The sequence below is a fragment of the Chrysochloris asiatica genome, unplaced genomic scaffold (genome assembly GCF_000296735.1).
Source record: "Chrysochloris asiatica unplaced genomic scaffold, ChrAsi1.0 scaffold00066, whole genome shotgun sequence".
Lineage (NCBI taxonomy): Eukaryota > Metazoa > Chordata > Mammalia > Afrosoricida > Chrysochloridae > Chrysochloris > Chrysochloris asiatica.
Window position 1 is genome coordinate 4,853,661 of NW_006408584.1, and position 15,122 is coordinate 4,868,782.

Consider the following 15,122-nt stretch of genomic DNA (forward strand, 5'->3'; position numbering starts at 1 on the left):
GAAAGGATATTCTAAGGCAACATGAGCTGATTTAACGCGTTCCTGGAACAGGAGGACGTGTTCAGGCTAATGTACAGAATGGAGATTGACCTTGTCTCTGGAGGGAACTAAAAACTGAGGCCTTGTCTATTTAAAATGCTTCTTGAAGCCTGACTAAAGTTTGGTCAAGTAGCTAGGCAAAATCAGTTAGGGCCTTACAATATGAGTGAACAATAAAAATGATTAAATGTATAAAACATTTAAAATGTAAGTGAGAAGTCAGGACATTATTATCTCAATGAAAATAAGGCTGATCAACTCATTTCACCCATGTCAATTGGCTTTCTTTTATTTGTAAATACTATTTTTCAGAATCTATTATTGATTCTATAAAATAACAGAGTAAAAGAAAGGAATTCATTTTTATGCTGTAAAGAAGAAAGAATAGGACAACCAATCAAAAAATGCTGTCAGGATAGGGATTTCTGACTGATTATTCTTCAAGGTGAACCAAAATGTGCACTAAGCTTGTCAAAGCACCTAATATGTAGAACCATCTTTTTTTTTTTTTTTTTAAACTAAGACTGAGACTATGACCTGGTAAAGAGGGAGTGACCAAAATTGTAACACAGTAGAGTAAGTAGTACGTTTATGTAGTTTGGAAAGATCCGGCCAACTAACATTGCAATATAATGCATTGCAACAAACATTGCAATATAATAGCTCCCCACTATTTTCCACTGCATAATTCCTGACAAAGAAAAACACACACTTTCCTCCCACATTGAGTCTGTGGTTTGAATTTTCTGACTGTAGATCATTTGTTTTTTGTTTTGTTTTTTTCTTTTTAATTATTTTGCTTTCTTAGAAAATGTCGCACAGATAATTTTTCATACATTATATCAATGCTATGTTACCTGTAGCCTAAAGTAATAGGTAAGACTGTGCCAACTGGGCTGAGCCAGGATTCTCAATGGTTAGTAGTTAAGATGTCATTATCACGACCATGATGAGATCTAACATGATACAATCATCCCATGAGGTGATCTGATGTGATCCATTTTATTTAATTATCCTATATGTTAGAAGCTCTAGTAGAGTAGTGGTTACGAATCAGGTGGTTTAATAAATGTGCTCAGAGAATAATTTCCATCCACCTCCTTTCCCGCCTCCACAGTTCTAATCTACCAGCTCAAAACTACAAGCTGTTCAGTGGGAAAAAGATGAGGCTTTCTGCTCTTGCAAAGATTTGCAGCCTTGGAAACCCTGTGCAGGGTCTCTATGAGTCAGCACTGACTCCATGGTACTTAACAACAACAACAATGAGACCAGATTAAATCTACAGGATTAATTATTCTTTGAGTCAATCTCTTTTGAGATATAAAAGGAGAGACATGAGAGAGAAAGAGACATATTACCACCAAGAAGCAATAGCCAGGAGTATATTATATCCTTTGGACCTGGGGTCCCTGCGTTGTGAATCGTATAGATCCAGAGGAAGATGTATGCCAAGATATATGGAGATCTACAAGGAATCCTGGGACTACAGATGCTAAAAGGTGATTAGGATCTTTCTTCAGAGTGGGTGTTCTTAATTCAAACTTCTAGCCTCCCAAACTGTGAGAGAATATGTTTCTGTTTGCTAACATCATCCATTTGTTTTATAGCAACACTAGACAACTAGTTAGTTTTATAATCCACATATATGCATAAAATTGGTTTATTGCCTTGTGTATAGGAAAGTTGGGAAATGAATAAGGAAGACTGCAGAATTTATGACTTTGAATTATGATGTTGATGAAGAATATTGAAAATATCATGGTGGGCCAGAAGAGTGAACTCTGTCTTATAAGAAATCTCAAGTACTTTGGATATGCATTGTGTGTTAAAGTCATCCATTTGTGGTATGTGTGTTATAGCAGCACTGGATATTTGTGAGGAACCATTTCCTGGAAAAGGACTTCATGCTTGCAAATAGAGGATCAATGGAAAGAGGAAAAGACTCAATGAGATGTCTTGACAGAGTGACTACAATGAACTCAATAATAGGAAAGATTGCAAGAATGGAAGTGTTTGTTCTGTTGTACATGAGGTCACTGTGACTCAGAACCCAATCCAGGGCACTAACAACAGGTAATTTGATAATTTCTGAAATATACATATATATATAACTTTAATTTTATAGTCTGAAGGACCATTTACATAGTGTTTCACATTCTTGTTATATTTACACATATTTGGGACTCATGGATGAGATGAAAAACATAGGATTCTAAACAGTGGGGTTTCTGTTAACATTCTCTTTGGATTTGGGTTTTAAGCAGGTGAAGCTTTGACGAAATCAGAGACTATGGTAGGTTTCCCTTCCTGTATTGTGCTTGTACTTGTGTTACCAAGTTCCTTTTAAATCATTTTTCTATTCATCTTAAACCCTCTGTTAAGATGATTGAATTTTTGTTTTCTATGTTTCTATTTGTTTGTTTGTTTGTTTGTGTATCATTTTACTATATGCTGTTTTTCCTGTTAGGTTTCTAACTTCAATGGTGAGAATGATATGACTATATCATATTAGCCAGATTTTTATTCCTTAACATTAAAATAATATTTTCTTCATACTATGAACTCAATAATTCTATTAAAAATTTCAAAATATATTTTCTTCTCATTTTGGATTTTTTGCAATTTTTTTGGAATTTAAAAAAAAAAAAATGGTACACAAAAATATGTATTTTCTGAGAATGATAGAACTATCAGCCTATGTTTGACATCAGTGTTTTCTACACTGTTTCCATCTGCAATTCTTTCCACTTGAATGCAGATTAAAACATTAGAACTGTGGGGGCGGGGAAGGAGGTGGATGGAAATTACTCTGAGCATATTTATTATGCCAACAATGCAACTTAATGCCTCTTTGATGCTGTACAATTAGATATTAAAATTTATCATAACTAGACATGGTCTCAGTCAGTGGGAAATACTGTAGATGATTTCAAGTAACTTGGGGATAATTTAGCTAGCTGGAAGGCCTAAACCAGTGTATAAAACATTTGGCTAAGGGAAAAAAAAAAAACTGATGTTCTCTTCACATTAATCCTCTGCTTAACTATATAGAGAAATGCAAATTCATATAAAACCTGAAGAGAAAACCAATATTCTATATTACAAAACAAATTTATAAGGATGAGAAATGGTAACTAGAAAAATAATCCTCCAAACCATAATTTACTGACTCTTCTTAAAGGGTTAATTAGCATTGAACGAAGTTAAGATTTTCAGTCACTATGCTTTACTGGTTTAATTTAAATTCCTAATCTTTATTTGAAATCTTTGCCCTCTTTTATTTTCTCCAATTTCTTTCCCTCAAACCAATATTTCTAAAGAGTGCTTGGTGGAAAGAGAGGGTAAATATATCAGCAACAGTTGAATACATTGATCAAGTATTCACTGCAATTCCCCATCTCTAAATTCTGACCACATTTTATATTCTTGGCATCCTTTGAGATTATGCTAATAAGAAGACTATAACATTAAAAAACATTATATATAAACAGTGTCAGGAATAGTTATGGGTAAACAAAAAGAAGATAGATATGAATTTACTAAGCAATAGTGCGTTTACATTTGCATAGTATTTGACTATGCTTCAGTTAAACAAATGGACTCCCTGTCACACATACTTCATAAGGGACAGGGAATTTGATGGGGAATTTCACAGCCAACCATTTACCTTTGGACACTGGATGCATTTGTTCTCTGCATTCTTTGTAGAAGATGAAACAACATAGGAGCTTCTAAATGTGACTGTAACTAAATTCAATCACTACACTATTGCTCACTCAACTTAAAAATATAAATTAAGAAAAGAAAAAATGAACTAAATATATTATGAATAATCTTAAACTTAATTATTAGAAGTAAGAATTTATTAAATATTATCAATATGCATGTTGTAATATTAAAAGGAAATAATTTAAAAATCAAATTAATTGATCTATACTATATAGTCTATATTTTGATATTTAAAATATGCATTTTAATATTAAATACTCTAATAATTTGTACTCTCAAATATTTACGTCATAGATATTTGCATTCAATTTAAAATATTTGTTTTTCTCAAAGACGTTAGTTTTCATTACTTTAAAACATTTATTTATTATGAGTAGAAATCTTGATAAGAATTAATTTTTCCAAGGGTTAATATGATCTCATATGAACCATCTCATTATGGATATATTAATTTTAGACATTCTATATGGAAAAAAAGACTGCCCTTGGTTATGACTGATGTTTGAGATGAAGTCCACAGAAGATGTATAAGATGATAAGTCCAAAACCTGGGCTGCTGAGCACTGTTGTCGAGTCAATTCCCATTCACAGTAATCTTGAATAGGGTTTACAAAGTATGGCTAATGGTTTGGACAGCCAACCTTGTGGTTAGCAATCCAGTGCTTATCCTTTATAGAAACTTTTATTAAACCAACATATCAAAATGTAAAACCAGTGTTTTGCAATATATCCCCCATCTTCTGAGGGCTGTGTTTCCATTTCTCTATTCGTTTCCCCTAAAATTCTGCAATCTTCAATTTGCACGATGTTGAAAAGGCATTTTGGGCATCTTCATGAGAATCAACTAATGTTATTTTTAATTGTTCTTTGTGGTTGGAGAACAAAAAGTCTGAAAGGGCAAGATTAGGGCTGTAAAGTTGATGGGGTAAGGTTTCCCTAAAAAAGTACCCAAATGAAACCAAGATATTACTGAAGAAGCTTACCTGCAGAGACATATTTAAGCACATTTGTTTGGAATAAACCTGTGTGTATGAACTGGAACCCCAGTAGCAATAATTTTGAATTGCTCTTGTATATGCAAAATAATATGGTAGCTCTAATAGCTAGAGAAAAAACGCTTGCTTCTTAATTTACATGATCAAATATAAACAAAATCTATTTTACAAAATTTCCTTTTAAATGGAGATACCCAGTTAACTCAGCCAAGAAAAGGTTTAATGAATTCAGTTTTAGAGAGTCAATAGGTTATTTGTTTATAATTTTAATGGTTGTTATTGTTGTTAAGTGCTGTCAAGTCAATTCTGACCCATAGCGACCCTGTATAGGGTTTCCAAGGAGAAGCTGGTGAGCTTGAACCACTGACCTTGAAGTTCAAATGACTTTGCAGTCTGACGCATTAGCCCACAGCGCCACACCAGGACTCTTAATTTAAATTACACATATTGAAATTTTTTAAAATGTGTTTTTTCTCAAAATTATTAGAGACATATTTTAGGGTACCTGTATCCTGGTTTGGTATTATAGCATAAGCACTGGACTGCTAACTTCAAGGTGAGTGGTTCAAACCTACCAGCCACTCCTATAGTGGGTCACTATAAGTTGCCGGCACTCAACAACAATTGCAACATTTCACTATGATACATAATAAAAATAACAAAGCTAAAAACCAAACAAAAAACAGCTGCAAAAAAAAAAAGCTGGAAAAGCACTCCACTTATGGGGATACTCACTTAGCATGGCGAATATCTGGCAGGGACCTCTCTAGAGCAATATTGTTGCTGACAAAAATATTAAATCCATTCTCCCTGTAAGCTGAATCATCATGATCCTCTTCAGTGAGGGGATATGGTTTCCCATGTTCACCTTTCCCTAGCAGGAGAAAGCAAAATGGGATTAACATCTGTATAAACAACCATTCCCTGGATGATTCTAACATTAACACTCAGATGCTATCAGAAATTGAAGCTTCAAGTTAACTCAGAGGTACCCAGGAGGAAAGACCTGGGAAGCTCTTATCAATCTTCCCTTGATAAGTCTATGCAGCAGTTCTCCATGACACATATGGGGTCACCAGGAGTCAAAATCGTCTCCACAATAATCATTTTTTTCTAAAAGACCATTTCATATAATAGCACAGCTAATAAAACTTGAATGTGTGTGTTTCTTTGATCACCTATTATCTTACAGAAGGCTCTTGTAGCAAAATTTTATTTATCATGCTATACTTTTAAAATATTTTCTACTTAGAATAGCTACAACCAATATTAACAACAAACAACAGTTGAAATAGTAAATTGCATATTCCAGAGAGACTGACTGCTAAGATTTTAAATGTACATAAGCAGATATTGTTGTTGTTGTGTGCCGTGGAGTCGGTTCCAACTCAAAGCGAGTCTGTACAGGATTTCTGAGGCTGTAAATCTTTACGGGAGCAGAATGCCTCATCTTTCTCCAGTGGAAAAACTGGTGGTTTCGAACTGCTGGGCTTGAGGTTCGCAGCCCAATTCGTAACTACTAAGCTACCAGAGCTCCTAGCGTTTTATTATTTAAAAACTGTTGTTGTTGAGTTCCATGGAGTTTTTCCCTACTTATAGCAACCCTATGCACAACAGAATGAAACACTGCCTTGTCCTGTACCATTTTCACAATTGTTATGTTTTAAGCCATTGTTACAGCCAATGTCTCAGTCCATATCATTGGAGTATTCCTCTTTCTTACTGACCTTTTTCAAGCATGATGTTCTTCTCTAGGAAAGGATCCCTCCCAACAGCATGTCCAAACAATGACACAAAGTCTCACCATACTTGCTTCTAAAGAGCATTCTAATTGTACTTCTTCCAGTACAGATTTGTTTTTTCTTCTGGCAGTCCATGATGGTTTCAATAGTCTTCTCCAACACCATAATTTAAATGCATCAGTTCCCCTAAGGTCTTCCTTATTCATCATTGAATTTTCACATGGCTATGAAGTGATTGAAAACTTCATGGCAAAGATGCACCTTAGATCTCAAAGTGATGTCTTTCCTCTTGAACACTTTCAAGACGTCTTAAGCAACAGATTTGCCTAATGCAATCTGTTGTTTGATTTCTTGACTGCTGTGTCCATGAGCATTGATTGTGGATGCAAGCAAGATAAAGACTTTGCTATCTTCAATCTTTTCTCCATTTATCATGATGTTATTTATTGATCTAGTTGTGAGGGTTTAAAAAATAGATTCTAATATATAAATTGTTTTATAATTTAAATTTTCCTAATCTAATTGTTGGAGTTCTGATATAGTACTGTAGCATAAGCACTGGTCTGCAAGGTGGCAGTTCAACACACTAGCCAATCCTCAGAAACCTTATATAGCATTGCTATGAGTCAGAACCTACTCCATGGCATTAATGACACCAACCTAATTGTATATCAGGAATCATAGTGTAGCAATGTTGGATAAGCACTAGGCTACAAACCAGGAGGTCAGCAGTTCAAACCTACCAGCCACTTCTCAGAAACCCTATCAGTCAGAACCAATAACAACAATTGTATATTAAGCCATCTTTCATTTATCTTCAACAGTTGACTTATTTTATTGTATCCAAAATTAAACCATTCCACTCTTATTCCAAATTTTCCTAATTATAGCTTATTCCTAGTTTTCCCCAATACAAAAAGATGTTTCAATGAATATTTTAGTTCATATTTTCCCACTTACTCGTGCTTCTTCTTCTGGTTATTAACTGCCCTTGAGTCACTTCTGACTCATAGCAACTCTGAATAGGGTTTCCAAGGCTATCAATCTTTTATGGGAGCAGAAAGCCTCATCTTTCTTCCCATAAGATGGGCTGTAAAGTGATTATCCTACAGAGCCACTGTACTTAGAAGGGGAAATGTATGCTTAGAAAGAGAAAATTAATTCCTGGAAATAAACTAGCTAAAATATCTTCAAAATGAGTACGACAGTTTCACATATCCTCAGACACTTAAAAAAATATATATATGTATATACATATATATATATACACACACACACACATACTCTTTGCAGTATTGTTCATGTCTTGTCATAATCTACACAGTTGAAAGCATTTGCACAGTCAATAAAGCATAGGTAAACATCTTTCGGGTATTCTTTGCTTTCAGCTAGGATTTCTCTGATGTCAGCAAAGATAGTCTTCATTCCACGTGCTGGTATGAATCTGGCTTGGACCACTGGCAGTTCTCTGCCAATGTGCTGTTGCAGCAGTTTTGGAGTTAGTTTTAACAAAATTATACATGCAGGTGATATTAATAATATTGTTTGATGATTTCCACTTTCCATTGTGTCATCTTTCTTTGGAATGAGTCAAATATTGATCTCTTTCAATCAGTTGGCCAGGTAGTTGTCTTCCAGACTTCTTGTCATAGATGAGTGAGTGTCTCCAGTGCTACACAGTGTTGAAAATTTTAATTTGGATTCTATCAGTTCCTGGTACCTTGTTCTTTGTCAATACCTTCAGGGCATATTGAATTTCTTCCTTTATGAAGAAATCGGCTCTTCATTATATGCTACCACTTGAAATGCTTGAACAAAATCCATGTCTTTTTGATAAAGTGACTTGATATTTCTTCCATCTTTTGAGGCTTTCTGTATCATTAAATATTTTGCCCTAGAATTCTTCAGTATTGCATGTCATGAATTTGTTTTTAGCTCAGTTTTTTTCAGGTTGAGAAATGCTGAGCATGTTCTTCCTTGTCAGTTTTCTAACTCCACATCTTTTCATATTTCATTATAATATTTTACTTTATCTTCTAATCTGCCCTTCAAATTTTCTATTTAACTCATCTACCTCTTCATTTCTTCCATTTGCTTTAGCATCTCTAAGCTAGAGGGCAAGTTTCAGAATCTCTACCAGCATTCATTTTTGTTTGTTTGTTTTGTTCTGTTTTTGTCTTCTTAATGACCTTTTGCTTTGTTCTTGTATGATGTTCTTGATATTATTCACAACTCTTCTAGTTTTCAGTCATTTGTATTGAATTCATCAAATCTGTTCTTGAGGTGACCTTTAAATTCAGATGAGATATATTCAAGGTCATAGTTGGCTCTTGTGGATTTGTTTTCATTTTCTGCAGGTCCAGCCAGAAGTTGCATGTGAACAATTGAAGGCCTGTTCACAGTTTTCCTGAGGCCTCATTTTGGCTGATGATATGGAGCATTTCCACCTTCTCTTTCCACAGATGTAGTCAATATGACTTTTTTGACTTCCCTTGTGGTGAATTCCATGTGTTTAATTGACTTATTTGTTGCTTAAAAAAAGCTATTTGCAAAAAAAAAAAAGGTATTTGCGATGAAGAAGTCTTGTAAAATTCTACCATGTGCTCTCCAGCATCATTTCTATTTCCAAGGCCATGTTTTCCAACTATTGATCTTTCCTCTTTGTTTCCAGCCTTTGAATTTCAATCACCAGTGATTATCAATACCTTGATTACATGTTTGATAAATTTAATACTGAAGAAGTTGATAAAATTCTTCAATTTCACCATCACTGGCTTTAGCGGTTAGTGCATATATTTGAATAGCAGTGTTATTAACTGGTGTCCTTTCTGGGTATGTGGAATATCCTGTCACAGACAGCATTTTATTTCAGCATAGATCTTGAGATGTTCTATTTGATGATGAATGAATACACCACCATTCCTCATCGATTTGTCATTCCCAGCATAGTAAACCATGTGATTATCATAGTCAAAATGACCAATATGAGCCCATAAGTCACTAATGTATGGGATATCACTATTTATGTGTTCCATTTAATTTTTGCCAACTTTCAACTTTTCTAGATTCATACTTCATACATTACATGCTCCAGTTATTAATGGATGTTTATGGCTGTTTCTCCTTATTTTGGGTTGTGTTCCGTCATCAAATGAAGGTCTCAAAATTTTTACTCCTTTTACAAAATTATGGTCAACTCTACTTTGAGGAAGGAGCTCTAGTAGCGTGTTAAAGAATCTGACTGCTAACCTCAGGGTCAGCAGTTCAAAACTACCACCTGTTCCATGGGAGAAAGATGAGGCATTCTGCTCCCGTAAAGATTTACAGCCTCAGAAACCCTGTTGTTGTTGTTGTTGTTGTTGTTGTTGTTGTGAAGTGCTGTCGAGTCGATTCCGACCCATAGCGACCCTGTATAGGGTTTCCAAGGAGCGGCTGGTGAGCTTGAACTGCTGACCTTGAAGTTCAAACGGCTTTGCAGTCTGGTGCATTAACACACAGCGCCACACCAAGAATCCCTGTAGAGGGTCGCTATGAGTTGGAACTGACTCCACGGAACAACAACAACAACAACAACTTTGAGGAGGTAGCTTTTCCTCCCGTCATATTTTGAGTACTTTCGAACCTGAATAGCTCGTCTTCTGGCAACATATTTGACAATGTTCTGGTGCTATTTATCATCATGTTTCAATATTTTCAATATTCTGGTGCTCTCTGACACTGTTTCACTGCTATTCATAAGGTTTCAAGAAGCTGAACATTGGGAAGTATTCTCTCTCCTTCTTCTGTATTAGTCTGGAAGCGGAAACCTGTCCACCATGGGTATCTCTGTCATCATTCAAAATACCTGTGTCATAGTTTCCAACATCACAGCAATACTCAAGGCATCACAGTGTGACAAACTGGTAGCTGAGTGGTAGGGCCCTGGTGTGGATAAGTACTGGACTGCCAACCACAAGATTGGTCATTCAAACCCAGCTGCTCCTTCCTTTGAAACTCTATATAGGGTTGCTATGAGTAGAAACTGACTCGAAGGCAACCAATCTTCACAACAGCAATACATTGATTCTTGGAAGTACTGGGCTGCACAATTGGTTTTAACCATAAGGCTGGTAGTTTGAGCTCACCAATCGCTCTCAGAAACCCTATATAGGGGCACTATGAGTCCAAACCGACTCGACAGCCCGTAACTATAACAAATATAAATATATTTGAGGCTGTAGGATAAGTACTAGACCGCAAGTTCAGATTGAACTGCAAGGTCGGCAGTTCAAACTCACCAGCCGCTTTTCAGAAACCCTGATGTTGTTGTTAAGTGCTGTGGTGTCAATTCCAACTCACAGTAACCCTATCTATATAGGGTTTCTGAGGAGCAGCTGGTGAACTTGAACCACAAACCTTGCAGTTCAAACCAATCTTGCAGTCCAGAGCATTAACTCGCATTGCCACAATGGAAACCCTGTACAGGGTAGCAATATGTTGGTTCCGACTCCACAACACTTCACAACAAAAACAGTAGCATATATCTATATATATGTGTACAAAAGGATACTGAAGTTTTTAAAATCAGGAAAGTGTGTTTCACGGTTGTATTCTTTCACCATACTTACTCAATTTAATAGGAAACTGCTAGAAATTGATGCTGCAATCAGAAGAGGACATGAGACTAAGGATACCATTACTGGCATCAGTCATTTCATAACTAAAAGATGAGAACACCAGAAAGATGTTTAATTTTGCTTTATTGACTAGACAAAGGCTCTTGACTTGTAGACTATGACCAGCTGTGGCTAACATTGTGAAGAATGGGTATTCCAGAACACTTAACCATACTTATGAGAAAACTGAACATAGAGTTAATGGCAATCTTTTTAAAAGAACAAGGTGAAAGATAATGGGTAGTTTAAAATCAGAAAAGATGTGTACCAGGTTTATATCCTTTAACCATAATTATTCAATTTGTTGCTGGGCAAATAATCCAAGAAGCTGGATTACATGAAGAACATATAGGATGGCATCAGGACTGGAATAAGTCTCATTAATAACCTGTAGTACGCAGATAACACAACTTTGATTGCTGGAAGCAAAGTGGACTTGAAATACTTACTGGTGAATATCAAAGCCTACAGCCTTCAGTATGAATTGCACCTCAATGTAAAGAAAACAAATATCTTCACAAATAGACCAGTAACATCATAATAAACAAATAAAATATTGAAGCTGCTAAAGACTTCATTTTGTTTGGATCCACAGTCAATGCTCTGAAAGCAGCAGTCAATAAATCAAATGATGTATTGGACTGGCAAATATGCTGCTCTAGGCCTCTTTACAGTGTTACAGAGCAAAGAGGTCACTTTTAATAATGAGGTATGCCTGACCCAAGCCATGATATTTTCATTTGTCTCATATGCATACAAAACTTGGGCAATGAATGAGGAAAAGCAGAAGAACTGATACATTTGAATTATAATGTTGGAGAAGAATATTAAAAGTACCATGGAATTCCAGAAGAGCAAACAAATTTGTGTTGGAAGCACAGCCAGAATTTTTCTTAGAAGGGAGGGTTGTAAGATTTCATATCTCATGCATTGGACATGTTAGGATGAATTGTCCCTTGAGAAGGACTTCATGCTCTATAAATTGGAGAGTGTGAAAAAAGGGAAGACCTCAATGAGATGTTTTGACAAGTTGTGAACAACAATTTGGTCAAACATAATAATGTTTTCCAGTGTGGCACAGGATTGGGCAGTGTTTTGTTCTGTTTGCACAGAGTTGCTATGAGTTAGAACCATAAAAGTTACCTAAGAGCATTAACAAGTGTCCCTCACAAATTTATTGATTTTTGTACTTACCTTTAACCTTAATTAACTCTTATTTTTAAGGAGCTCTGGTAGTGTGGTGGTTACAAATCGGGCTGCAAATCTCAAGGTCAGCAGTTCGAAACTACCAGCTATTCTGCAGGAGAAAGATGAGGCTTTCTGCTCCCATAAAGATTTACAGCCTCGGAAACCCTGTACAGGGTCGCTATGAGTCGGAAGTGACTCCATGGCATATACCAACAAAAACAACTCTTATTTTTAAGTCATATTTAAAGTTTATTCCTTTTGTTCCTTTGATCATTTTGTTTAAAATGATAGTACTTATTTTCTTCCCTTCATTTTGTTGTTGTTTGACTCTTAGCAATTCTATGCACAACAGAAGGAAACACTGCCTGGTCCTGAGCCATCTCACAATTGTTATATTTGAGTCCATTGCTGCTGCGACTGTGTCAGTCTATCTCATTGGGGTTCTTCCTGTTTTTTGTTGTCGCTCCACTTTACCAAGCATGATATCTTCCATGGATTGGTCACCTCTGATAACATGTCCACAGTATGAAAGACAAAGTCTTGACAGGCTGGCTTCCAAGGAGCATTTTGGATGCGCTTTCAACAAATATTTGTTTGTTCTTTTAAGAGTCAATGACACTTTTAATATTCATCTCCAACACCATAATTCAAATGCATTTATTATTCTCTGGACTTCCTTATTTATTGTAGAAGCCTCATATACATATAAGACAATTGAAAATATCATGGCTTGGGTCAGGAGAACCTTAGTCCTCAAACTGATATCTTTGCTGTTTAACATTTCTAATACAGATTTCTTTTCACATTCTTGCCTAGCAAAAATAACTTGAGAGTCAACAGCCATTTATGCTGGGGTTGACTTTAAAGTAATTTCTCTGAATTATTTCAATTGTAAGCTAAATACTTGATGTATTATAGTTTAACATGTTAAAAAACATAATCTATCCAATGCCTTTAAAATAAAGGTTTTTTCATAAATGTTGAAGCATATACATTTTGTTAGTTGACGTTCAGTTTTATTGAAATTTACCAAATAACTTTTTAAAAACTTTATAGATATTATCACATTTTTCACTTTTTTACTATTTTTAAGTACTGAAATTCAATTCCTTTTGTGCGAGGAAATTTGGTTTCTATACCAGTTCACCCTGAAATAAAAGAGAAAAGATATTTTCTTTTAGCTTCTAGCTTATGCTTTAATGACATTAACCTCTGTAGAGCTGACAGCCAAGATCAAACAGCTGGAGGCTGATAAGGGATTACATGGTCAAACAGCGGACTGAAAAGCTCTCCAATTTCAAGGGAGAGAGGGAAACATTTTAAGTGTTTCACTTTTGGCCTCAAAAAAAAAGAAAGAAAAGAAATACTGGATCTCAAATTGTTTCCCATTTTGTTTTGTTTTATTTGTTTGTTTGAGAAAATGTCACATATTACTTTTCAAAGTAAATGGGAAATAATGAAGTTAGTGGAAAATTTCTTTTATACAATGATTAATTATTGAGTGTCCACTATGTACAAAGTATTTTATTAATTACTTATATACATATATTGATTCAACCCACTAAGTCTCACTGTGGAAGACACATTGTTCACTCATGTTTCATGTAAAGAATTAAAGGGAGACTATTATTATCACCAAATTTCCTCGCACAAAAAGAATTGAATTTCAGTACTTAAAAATAGTAAAAAAGTGGAAAATGTGATAACACCTATAAAGTTTTAAAAAACCATTTTGTAAATTTCAATAAAACTGAACAACAACTAACAAAATGTATATTCTACAACATTCATAAAAAACAACCTTTATTTTAAAGGCATTGGATAGATTATGTTTTAACATGTTAAATATAATACATCAAGTATTTAGCTTACAATTGAAATATTTCATTCTTCTTGGATAAACTATCCAAGAAGTTTATAAACTATAAACAGTTTATAAACTATAAACTGCTCATGGAAGCAGCAGTCAAGAAATCAAACGACATATTGCATTAGGTAAATCTGCACAAGACCTTTTTCAAGTGTTGAAGAGCAATGATGTCAGCTTGAAAACTAAGGTGTGACTGACCCAAGTGATGGTATTTTCAATAACCTCTTATTCATGTGAAAGCTGGACGGTAAATAAGGAAGACCATAGAAGAATTGATGCTTTTGAGTTATGGGGTTGGAGGAGAATATTGAAAGTACCATGGGCTACAAAAAGAACCAACAGATCTGTGTTGGAAGAAGTACAGCCAGAGTACTTCTTAGAGGCCAGGATGGCCAAACTTTGTCTATCATATTTCAGACATATTGTCAGGAGGGCCCAGTCACTGGAGACGGATATCATGTTTGGTAAGGTGGAGGGTCAGAGAAAATTAGGAAGACCCCCCAATTAGGTGGCTTGGCCAAGTAACAACATCGATGGACTCAGGCATGGCAACAATCGTGAGGTTAGCCCAGGATTGGGCAGTGTTTAATTCTGCTGTTCATAAGGTCGCTATGAGTTGGTACCGACTTGATGGCACCAAACAACAACAACTTTATTATCACTAAGCATTTCCATAATTACCAATTAGACAATGACTCTGGGGAAATGATTTTAAGGTCCAAATCTCTCTCCTCTGAGTGACCAAAATCACAAAAAGAGAGTCATTTGACATATATCCTTTCATGTGAATTTATTTAAAAGCCATTTCACTAATCCTATTTAGTAAGAAATAAATAGTGCATTCCAAAGAGAGGTGACCCAACAGAATGCGGAAATCATCGGACAATCTCTTTGATATCTCAAG

The 15,122-nt window shown here is 35.2% G+C and overlaps 1 protein-coding gene across 2 annotated transcripts in view; it reads right to left on the bottom strand.

Annotated features, from left to right (window-relative positions):
• The window catches only part of GALNTL6 (UDP-N-acetyl-alpha-D-galactosamine:polypeptide N-acetylgalactosaminyltransferase-like 6), a 2,035,427-nt gene that overhangs the window by 1,220,006 nt on the left and 800,299 nt on the right, over positions 1-15,122 (bottom strand). For both annotated transcript variants that reach the window (XM_006864525.1, XM_006864526.1), the window contains one exon: positions 5,499-5,637. In XM_006864525.1, coding sequence (XP_006864587.1) covers positions 5,499-5,637 — 139 coding nt within the window. The remainder of the gene's footprint in view (positions 1-5,498; positions 5,638-15,122) is intronic.